Source organism: Myxocyprinus asiaticus, chromosome 24 (genome assembly GCF_019703515.2).
Source record: "Myxocyprinus asiaticus isolate MX2 ecotype Aquarium Trade chromosome 24, UBuf_Myxa_2, whole genome shotgun sequence".
NCBI classification, from domain to species: domain Eukaryota; kingdom Metazoa; phylum Chordata; class Actinopteri; order Cypriniformes; family Catostomidae; genus Myxocyprinus; species Myxocyprinus asiaticus.
Genome location: NC_059367.1, coordinates 18,673,546 through 18,683,790, shown reverse-complemented (window position 1 = coordinate 18,683,790; position 10,245 = coordinate 18,673,546). Strand labels below are relative to the sequence as shown.

General features: G+C 36.6%; 1 protein-coding gene across 2 annotated transcripts; it reads right to left on the bottom strand.

The window, feature by feature from the left end:
* Nucleotides 1-62: 62 nt before the first annotated feature.
* On the bottom strand, nt 63-9,278 carry nkain5 (sodium/potassium transporting ATPase interacting 5). 2 transcript variants are annotated; one of them, XM_051653245.1, is made up of 6 exons: nt 9,079-9,278; nt 7,108-7,245; nt 6,456-6,536; nt 6,013-6,210; nt 4,852-4,916; nt 63-1,282 (listed from the first exon to the last, which is right to left on the bottom strand). In XM_051653245.1, exons 1-6 carry the CDS (start codon nt 9,130-9,132, stop codon nt 1,273-1,275), a joined length of 546 nt encoding a protein of 181 aa, XP_051509205.1. In that variant the 5' UTR covers nt 9,133-9,278; the 3' UTR covers nt 63-1,272. The 2 variants fall into 2 exon arrangements, with proteins under 2 accessions (XP_051509205.1, XP_051509204.1); XM_051653244.1 differs by having other exon boundaries at nt 64-1,282; nt 4,856-4,916.
* Nucleotides 9,279-10,245: the final 967 nt, after the last annotated feature.

Below are 10,245 nucleotides of genomic sequence, written 5' to 3'. Positions count from 1 at the left end.
GCAGCTCTGTTTCAACAAAGCAGCCACTTCACATAGACAATAGAAAGAGTGTATAAGAAAATTAATGAAGACAGTTATACTTAATGAGTTCCTTTTGCTGAATTCATTTTGGTTTAATTATGTGTTTCCAGGGTAAAAGTGACACAAAAGGGACAGGGAACATGTTGAATTTGGATGGTGAATCTAGTGCCAACGTGCAGTCCTTAAAATAATAATAAAAGATAGTGCCACAGGACCACATTTACCACACACAGTCATTATTGGTGCCTACAGTGTTCCGAGCATGCCTATTTATCAAGAACAATAATGCTTCTAGTGCACAGTCATATTGTACATATCTAATTTTAACCACTAGGTGTCACTGCAATGTGAGAATTGGGGAATTTCCTCGATTACGTTTCAAAAATCCATAAAATAACACAAGAGACTATATTGAAATAAAGTGGCTGTTCTTATGTACTGTAAACTGGTGTTTTTAATAAATATTTATTTGGGATATCTTTAACTAAAACTGGACTTTAATAAGATAAAAAACAATATGACTCACTACACTCAGCAATATTCGTTTATCAGTAATGCTGAATTATTTACACTTACAAGATGAGGTTTGATGCACTGTACATACAGCATTTCTTTTTTCTTTGGGCCGTTAAGACAGACACTCTCAGCACTCGCTCATACATAGTCACATGTCTCTTTTGTATTATTGGAACTGTAAAAATTAATGATGTTGATCATTAAACATCAAGCAGCATTTTGTCCTGTACTCTACACAGGTAATACATGTAACAAGTCATTCGCCACTATTTAATCACTATTAAAACATTAAGCACACAAAAAGTGATCTCTACAATACGTTCTAACTAATCTCATTTGAATATGTACAATATATACCCTTTTGAATTGGAAACTTGAAAATCATTACAGAACAGTAAGGATTGGTTGAGGGGTGGGCTCTGTTAATCTCCGCAAAGTCTCTGAAATATATCAGAAAATCAGCAACAGTGGGAGCTGTATTCATGTTTAAAGGAAATGTTCTCATTATTTTTGGTTTTGGCTATTATTATTTTCTTAACTGTGATCGGGTGTATTGTAATGTTACTTTATATATCATAATCACGACGAAGAATCATTTGGAAGCTACAGTATCAGATCTGGTTTCCTTTGCTTGCACTCATACTGAGAACTGGCGATGTCCTTTCCTGTTATCTTTTCCCCTCTCAGTGTTCCTTCTCTTTCTTGAAATGCCGATGAGCTCTGGACACTGGTTACTTATACAAATCTGAAAAATAACAGTATAGGTACAAAATTAGAATCACAGCAATGCATAAGCATGTAGGTCCATTTGTGTACTCCTATTTCACTCTTTTGTCGGGTTGCATGAAATTATCACTGGTGTGTGTGCATATCAGAGGAACTAGTAAGAAAGCTTTTTACCAGTTCCTGGAAGGAAGATGAATAAAGCTGACACTAAAATCCACTGGAAAGCAATAGAGCATGCAGAGGAGGGGGAAACACAAAACTACAGTATCACTATGAAGCAACATCTAAACAACATTAACCATTAAAGGAAAAACTTGAGGTGACCGGTTGAATTCTCATATGACTATTAAAAGTGGAATAAGTAACTTTTTTCTACTTAAAATGTTTTTACAGTGACATCACACTCTTAGAAAAAAAGGTTCTTTAGGGTCCTATATAGAACCCTAGGGCTCTTTGCTCAGCTCCAAAGAACCCTTTATGCCAAAAAGGTTATATTCACAAAGACTTCCATAAAAAAGTACCCTTTATGCACAAAAGGGTTCTTTAGGCTAACAATTGCTTAATGCGAGTATGTATGTATGTATGTGTATGTATAATTTACATTAATACGTTTTATTTATAAATAGTTTTGAACACTACATTACTTTTGCATTTGCATTTCATACTGCAAAAAATAAATAAATAATAATTTACATTTGAGTTCTTCAGCTTTGGGTTTGATTAAAAACGGATAAATGACAGATGGTCAGATCCAGTGTCCTTTCTCTTTAAGACAACAATTGATAATCAGTATCAATATACAATATACGGTTCAGTACTTTCTTGACTCATAATTCAACAACAGTAGCATAAAATTGTGTTTATCATAAACAGCAGACAACTTGAGCGTGTAACGCTGGTTATATTTGTCTTATGTACATAGTGCAAAGGCGCATTTAAGGCGCGCGCTCAAAGAGCTGAAAGCCTGACAGGGCGTTATTACCCTGTTAAGTGAGAAAAATAAATTGTCTACTGAATTTATGTCATTTTTATTTATTTTGACATAACTCCTTGTCATTTATGACTTACTCGTTTATTTCAGCAAGCACAAAGAAGAAACGTCAACAAAACTGTTTCGTCCAGGCCTGCAATATTCTCCACCAGGAGGTCAGTAATTTCAAACTTGAATCACTAAAGTCTGTTTTGTGGATTGACTAGAAATCCTGATGACAGGTTATGTTATAATTTAAATTTCTTTGCACCTAGAAAACATGGGGAAAAACCAAACAAGTTTCCAGAGCACATCACAGCCAAACATTGAATTAAGCAGACTGCACTGATATAAAGAGATTAATTGAGCTCTGTTACAACACACTCTCATGGCGAAATCGTAAGGACTCGTATGACTTTATCTATATCTATCTATCTATCTATATCTATATCTATATCTATATCTATAGATATATATATATATCTATATCTATCTATCTATCTATATATATATATATATATATATATATATATATATATATATATATATATATATATACATACATATATATATATATATCTATCTATATCTATATATCTATATCTATCTATCTATCTATCTATCTATATATATATATATATATATATATATATATATATATTTATATTGGGTATATACAATATTGTTACTAATTAGACTTTTAGCTTATTATTACAAACCTGTGGATTTATTAAGTCAATTATTATAACTATTGAATTATGAATTGTGTTATTTATTGCTTGTGTTACTGTTAATGCAAACTATTAAACATGGTTACTAAATAATACTTAAATGTGCCTTAAATCGTTATTTCACACGGATGATATGTGAACAGTTTAATTCACATATCCATTAAACTTTCTTCTGGTAATAAAACAAAAACTAAATGTAAAAACTAAACAATTTTATGACTCCATGTTGGGAACCCCTAAAATGTTCTATATAGAACCTTTTAGGGGTTCCAAATATTAAGAGAGCGATAGAACCCTTTTGGGTTCTATATGGAACCTTTTCATCTAAGAGTGCAGATCTTTTAATGATATTCAGAGAGTTTTGTTTGAGGCACGTAGCAGAAAGTGAAGCGGATATCCACAGGTGGAGTTTCATTTTCTGCATTGTTTACTTAGTTACGTTAGTTAAATTCTCTAAAATGAGTTTTTATGTGCTGTACTTAGACTCTCTACACATTTTCTGCTCTTCTTCCATGTGTTTTCTTTGCAGCCACTTGCGGAGACCTGCATGCTATTATATAAATATTGTTTTATTTTATTATGGTATGATACATCTCCGATAACTAGGGATGGGAATCGTAAGGAATTTAACGATTCTGGTTCCAATTCCTCTTAACGATTCCGGTTCCTTAACTGTTCCAGTAATGATTCCAGTAATTCTTTTAGTACTTTTGAGGAAGAATTATTTGAAAATGAGAAATGCAATTCTTATTGGATTTACTGTCCTCTGCAGTCTGTTGCCAAATGATGAGATCTTTTAAGATTTCTACAGAGCAGATAGAACGAATCAGAAATCCATTTCATATAATTCTTGTAAAAGGTGTGTTTGCTGAATTTTTAGAGACATAAATCCAATCCAATAATTGATTATAACTAGGCTATATTTAAAATAATACGAAAAATCTAAACAAGCAAGAAATGTGATGGCGTACTTCATTCATTAATTTTCTTAAATATAAAATACCTTGTAATACAAAACTTCCGTATCTTTAATAAAACATTGTCATATGAACAACCAGTCAGAAACTGCACTGCTTGATTAAAGACCTACGGGTCTAATGTAACATGACATAACAGTAACAGTTCCAGAGGCAGTTTAGACTGTGTTGTGCTGTCTAATGTTTTACTTCAAGCTTGTATGACTTCTACAGTTCTTATTTAATTTCGAGTTGGACATTCATAACGTGCACATCAGTGTACTATACCAAACTAGACCAGAAGTGCCGTATGTTTCACACTGTAGATTCAAATGAATCAGCTCATATGAGTCATTCTTTCGGGAATCCGACTATACCGGAAGCACTGTGTGTTTCGTGCTGTAGATATTCAACAAAGCTGTCAATCATTTTTTTTTTTTTTTATGCTGTAGAGTCAGTAAAGGGCAGCGCTGCTACTGAAATGCCCTGCTGGAAACACCATCAAGAGGATTTTAGTACAGTGTTCCATCGGTAGAAAATTCACACAGGGGAACTGTTAACGGAAGTGAAAGTCATGCAGATCATACGATTCCAGTATTTTGTAAAGAATGGAACCGGTTCTGATCAAGATCGGTTCCCAACCCTACCGATAACCCTGCCCTAAAACACCCCATAATGACAAAGCCGACTTTGACTGGTCACTTAACAAGTCAGTTAAGTCAAGTTTTCCTTATTAAATGGGCAGTTCTTGGCCAATTGAAGCTGCTGTAGATCCCAGACCTATGCTGTAGTCATAGGTCTGGCTACACAAGACTAGCTAAACATAAAATGACTTAATGCACTTTTAAATTAAATGAGAAAATGATTTCCTGTTGTAAAATATAATGAAAGACAAGAAAGTCACAAAGGGAGTGAAAAAGATTTTTTTTACAAACATGGGTCATCCTCTTCAGTGAAGATGCTGACGACATAGCAGGCAAATACAAATCCAATGGCCTGCACACAATCAAACAAAGAAACATATTCAGTAACATCACATACTAGTCACTTTCTTTATGGGCATGTCTGAATTTATGCAATGGTCTGCATGGATGTTTCACAGAAACCAAATTAACAGATATACTATGTGGCCAAAAGTATGTGGACACCATATGGGCTTGATGAATATTTAATTTCAAACCCATTGGCATCAATTTCCCCTTTGCTGCAATAACAGCTTCAACTCTTCTAGGAGGATTTTTTTTTTTTTTTTTTTACTATACTGTATATAGTAACATGGCTGCAAAGATTTGCCCCCTTTTAGATACAATAGCATCAGTGAGATCAGGCACTGATGTTGGGTGTTGAGCCCTGGCTCACAGTTGGCGTTCCAATTTACCCCAAAGATATTCAGTGGGGTTCACGTCTGAGCTTTGTGCAGGCCAGTCAAGTTCTTCCACACCAGATGGAGTAAACCATTTCTTTATGGACCTCGCTTTGTGCACAGGGGCATTGTCAAGTCAGTCCACTCAGCGGCCATCTTGGGAATGCTCCTGGGCAGCTATTTTCTATGGATAAAAGCAGCATGAAAGTACAGCTACAATCTACTTGAATGGGGAAAAAACAAAATCTCAAGAATGGTGCGTCTAGATTATGATCAAATATTATACTTCAAATCATCAATATAATCTGACAACAATGGTATCATGAATTGTGCTTCTTTAGCTCAGCTATTTTTCAGACTGGTCCAGCTAATGCGCATGCACGTTCTTGAGTCAACTGATAGGCGATGTTTATATCTAAAAGATGATTGGCTCTTTTACCTGATAGGTCTTCCTTTTCAACATCCACCATATTGGGCATTCCAAATTCTCCCATTCATTTTAATACAAATGCTCCATCTCGGGCTAAATGGTCTCTGGCATTGTCATGCAGGAATAGAAAAGGGTTTTCCTCAAACTTTCGCCACAAAGTTGGAAGCACACAATACCCTAGAATGCCATTGTATGGAGTAAATGGAGTAACCAAACCCATTCATTAGAAAGAGGTGTCCAAATACTTTTGGCCATATAATGTAATAACTTGCCGATTTTCATCTGTTTTAGGGTCTTACGGAAAGGAACAGCTGCAGGGCACTGTGCACAACCTCGATGTACTGATACTCAAGCATGCAGCCCATTTCAGAGACCAGAGCAGGACTTTCCAGATGCTGCCACCTAGTGGTTGGGAGGTTTCTGATTGCACAGCCTGGACTATTGTCCTTCCACCATGATCGCTGAGAGGAAAGTCCCAATGACAGATAATCACTGTCCTATAACAAAACAACACAAAAAATACCTTAAAACTCTGAATTTCCACACTGTGGTTCAGTACTTACTTTTCATTGCATAAGTATCAAGGAAACCCCATGAAGTGTAAATTATGTAATCCCAAGGTAGCAATGCCAAATATGTGGTTTGTAAGTCTACACCACCGAGATAATATTTATTCATTCCTATGGCATAAATGTATCTGAACCTGGTCTAGCACCAGACTGACATGAGCAGCCCCATTTACCTTTGAGAGTCCTCCAAGGTCTAGATAAAGGCAACAGATAAAGATGTTCCATGTCACCCAAAACACAGTCCAGGCTATATACTAAAAGGAAAAGAATATACAATTATCATCAGAGAGTTAAAAATTATGTTGAATCACATCTAGTGACACTATTTCTAAGTTTAATTAGGGGCTGTTCAGACCAAACACATACATGCTCTAAAAAAGCTAGATCCAGTGCAATAAATATAACAGAACACAGATGTCACTTGCATAGTAAGGACCTACAGAGATGAGATATAAAATCTGTGTTTGTGTTCAGGAGAAGAAAGAAAGTCAATTACATCTGGGATGGCATGAGAGTGAGTAAATGATGAGAGAATTTTAATTTTTGGGTGAACTATCCCTTTTATGCCATTATGTCAAAATGGTACCATTTATCCTACTCAAATGCATGTGACATCAAATAAACAAAAAGTAATGCCAGAAGTAATCCAAAAGTAATCAGATTATATTACCTTAAAAATGTAATCCAAGACATTATGTTACTGACTACCATTTTAGACATGTAATTTTTAATCAGTACTAGATTACAATTCAGAAGTAATCTGCCAAGCACTGATCACATATTTATTGGGCTCAAAAGGTAAAACAAATGGAGGTATATACACACCAAAACTATATAACGGGGCTTGTACTGGACTGTCCCAAACAAGACCAATATCACCACAATGATGTGCAGGAAGTTGACAAGGATGGGCGCCCACTGGTAACCTAGAAAATCAAACACCTGTCTCTCCACAGCAGTGATCTAGAGAGAGAAAGAGAGTGAGATATTGGAATAGATGAGCAAGATCTCTGCACATTTTTGTTACAAAAGTACCAGCTACTTTGCATCTACATGACTAACAAGAAAGAACACTCCCCTCATTTTCCCAGCCTTCTAGAGAAAAAACATGCTGCCCCAATCACAATGATAATGGAGACCCCATCTCTTTCCCAGAGACACACTGAACCCCCACCCCCTCTGTTTTCCACATGCTGGCTTTTTCAACAGGGTTGCCAGGGTAACAGACCCAATGGGGTACAAAGCTTGTGACAGAGAAACAGAGAGTGAGAGATGGAGAAAAGGGTGAGCGAGAGGAGATGAGAGCTCTCCTTGGAGGTCAGAGGCTCGGTGAAGGGAGATGTATGATTCAGATGGGAGGTGCTGGGTGTGGGGGATGCTGCTCCTCTAATAAAGCTTCTCTGCAGCAGTCATAAACCCTCTCCACCACCCATCCCCCAACAATATACCCCCCATCTCTGTGTGTGTGCCCAGAGGTTCCACCTCCAATCAGCCATTCATAGCATGTCTGCACCACAATCCCCATGCTCTTTCTTTCTGCATGAGGTGTGTCTACTATAATGAGCCAAATAATAAAACATAAAACAGGGACATGCTTTAATGATACAGATTAGGCTAAATACTGCAATATACAATCTGAGTTATAGACATCTGCATTAAAATCCACCTTCACAGCCTTGGTTACAATTTCAGTGCTGGTAAATCCATAAATGAGAACTGTGTTCAGTTCTTTTGAAATATTTAAAATATGTATGAAACCATATTTACACAGCAACAGTGGCAGAACCTGTTGATATGGCTACACGAAAGAATAATGTTCAGCCAAGACATATAATTAAATGTTATGCAGATTCGCACATGGTGTTATAGCTGCGGACTTGATCTCTCTTCTCTTTTTCTTTTCACCGGCATGAAACTGAGCTGAATTGGGTAAACCAATTAAAGCATATAGCTATATTTTCTTCTTTAAGCCAACCTGAGATTAAACATACACAACTGGAAAGACTAATAACTGCATGCTTCTGTTCTGCCCTGTCTGACCGAATCTTCATCATTTATGTATTAGCCGACAGTAATTTAAAAAAAGGTAATGGCTAAATTCACGAAATCCACTGAGATCATGAACTCAAAATATGATGTCATAACAGATCAATTAGACAAAGTCAAGTGTAAAGTCAAACAAGGGTCAAAATAGGGGTCAAGGGTCAAAATAGATTGACAAAATAGAATAACCAAAAAGACTGAATTGAATAATACATTTCTCTCACTCTCTTTCTCTCTTACACATCAGAGGGAGAAAAAAGCTAAGGTTAGGAAAGGCAAAAAAGCAAAGTTTAAGCCAAAGTTGAAAGCCATATAATATAAAAGTTAAGCAGAATAACAGCAGGGATGTAGGTCACTGTCTCTGTTGGTGTTCAGCACAAAAACAAAAGGGTTTCCTTCTGTTGAGACCACCAGTGCAACTACTGAACTGAGATAACACAACGTGTAGAATCCAATTACTGACACTTTGTGTGAGAGGAGAAAATCACCTCGCACTACAGAAGAGATCACAGGCACAAAATTCGAGTCCTTTCAAATAATGAACTACTGAGAGACTGCAGCCTGAAATGCCCGCAAAAAATAATAACTGACTTCAAAGACCTGAGATGTTCAGAAACTCTTCTCGAAGTTAACACCAAAACAGCCAATTTAATCAATAGGGTTTTCATTTATCAGACATATTAGAATACAAACTAGAAAGACCCTGGTAGATATGCATGTTTTTGAACATCATTCTAAAACGCAAAGTCTTACCAGCTGAACAGTGCAGAAGAATATCAACATACACCTCCCAGTGCAGTGCCCCATCTTCACAGTTCAGTCTGTTGTAGTCGTGAGACTCAAAATAGTAAATAAAGCAGATTCATTTTTGAGTGTCCTCAGTATTTACTCTCAGTATTGTGCCCCCCGCTATGAGCTGTGATAATATCGCAACGAGCGATCCATGGGTTAAAACCGTGTAAAGAGGGCGAGAAGGGGTAAATAAATGGGCTGGGTCTTTAAATATAAGGGAGGGGCGGCTCCCCCAGACTACCCATGCGTTGTCGAGAGATATCGGCAGGTGGAGCACTGTAGGGTAGACAGAGTACAGTTGAAACTGAATATTTCCCTTCAAAAGCAAGTTTGAACTTTCATTTTCTGTATGCATATTCACATTAGCATCCTCTCTCTGTGTGGGAAATTTGAAGAACATTGTCCACATTGATGAGAAATGATTAGAGAACATCAGATTTGGTTTGTAATTTTTTCATTTTCTTACTCCTCTTTCATTGGGAATAAATCATTATTTCTGAATGACCATGAAAGAAAACGTTGCTTGTTGCCATTATTAAGTTGTCTACCTTCAGTTAATGTACTTTGGGACATCCTAGGATGTAAGGTCACGGAGAAAATCAGGCAAACTTACAAGGTGAGAAGCGGGGGACAGATAAAACACTGTGATACAGCTGTCCCCGCTACATAAGAAATATTGTTGCAAATACTCATTCTATAGTTTTGTTAGCTTTTATTCAGTTTATTCAGTCAGAAAGCTTAGATAAGTAAGAAAAACAAATGAAGGAATTAAGATAGATAGATAGATAGACAGACAGACAGGGGAAAAAACTGGATCTCAGTGATTTCGACCATGGCATGATTGTTGGTGCCAGACATGCTGGTTTGAGTATTTCTGTAACTGCTGATGTCCTGAGATTTTCACGTACAACAGTCTCTCAAGTTTACTCAGAATGGGGCCAAAAACAAAAACATCCAATGAGTGGCAGTTCTGCAGACAGAAACACCTTGTTGATAAGAGAGGCCAATGGAGAATGTCCAGACTGGTTTGAGCTGACAGAAAGGCTACGGTAACTCAGATAACCACTCTGTACAATTGTAGTGAGCAGAATAGCATCTCAGAATGCACAACACGTCGAATCTTGAGGT

Bases quoted from the DNA above. Each gene is read 5' to 3' on its own strand.
- nkain5 (XM_051653245.1), bottom strand. From the start codon at position 9,132: ATGGGGCACTGCACTGGGAGGTGTATGTTGATATTCTTCTGCACTGTT. The intron at 6,537-7,107 runs GTGTGTATATAC...TTTTCCTTTTAG, and splicing joins AGCCCCGTTATATAGTTTTG to TATATAGCCTGGACTGTGTT. The intron at 6,211-6,455 runs GTAAATGGGGCT...GTTTTGTTATAG, and splicing joins ACCTTGGAGGACTCTCAAAG to GACAGTGATTATCTGTCATT.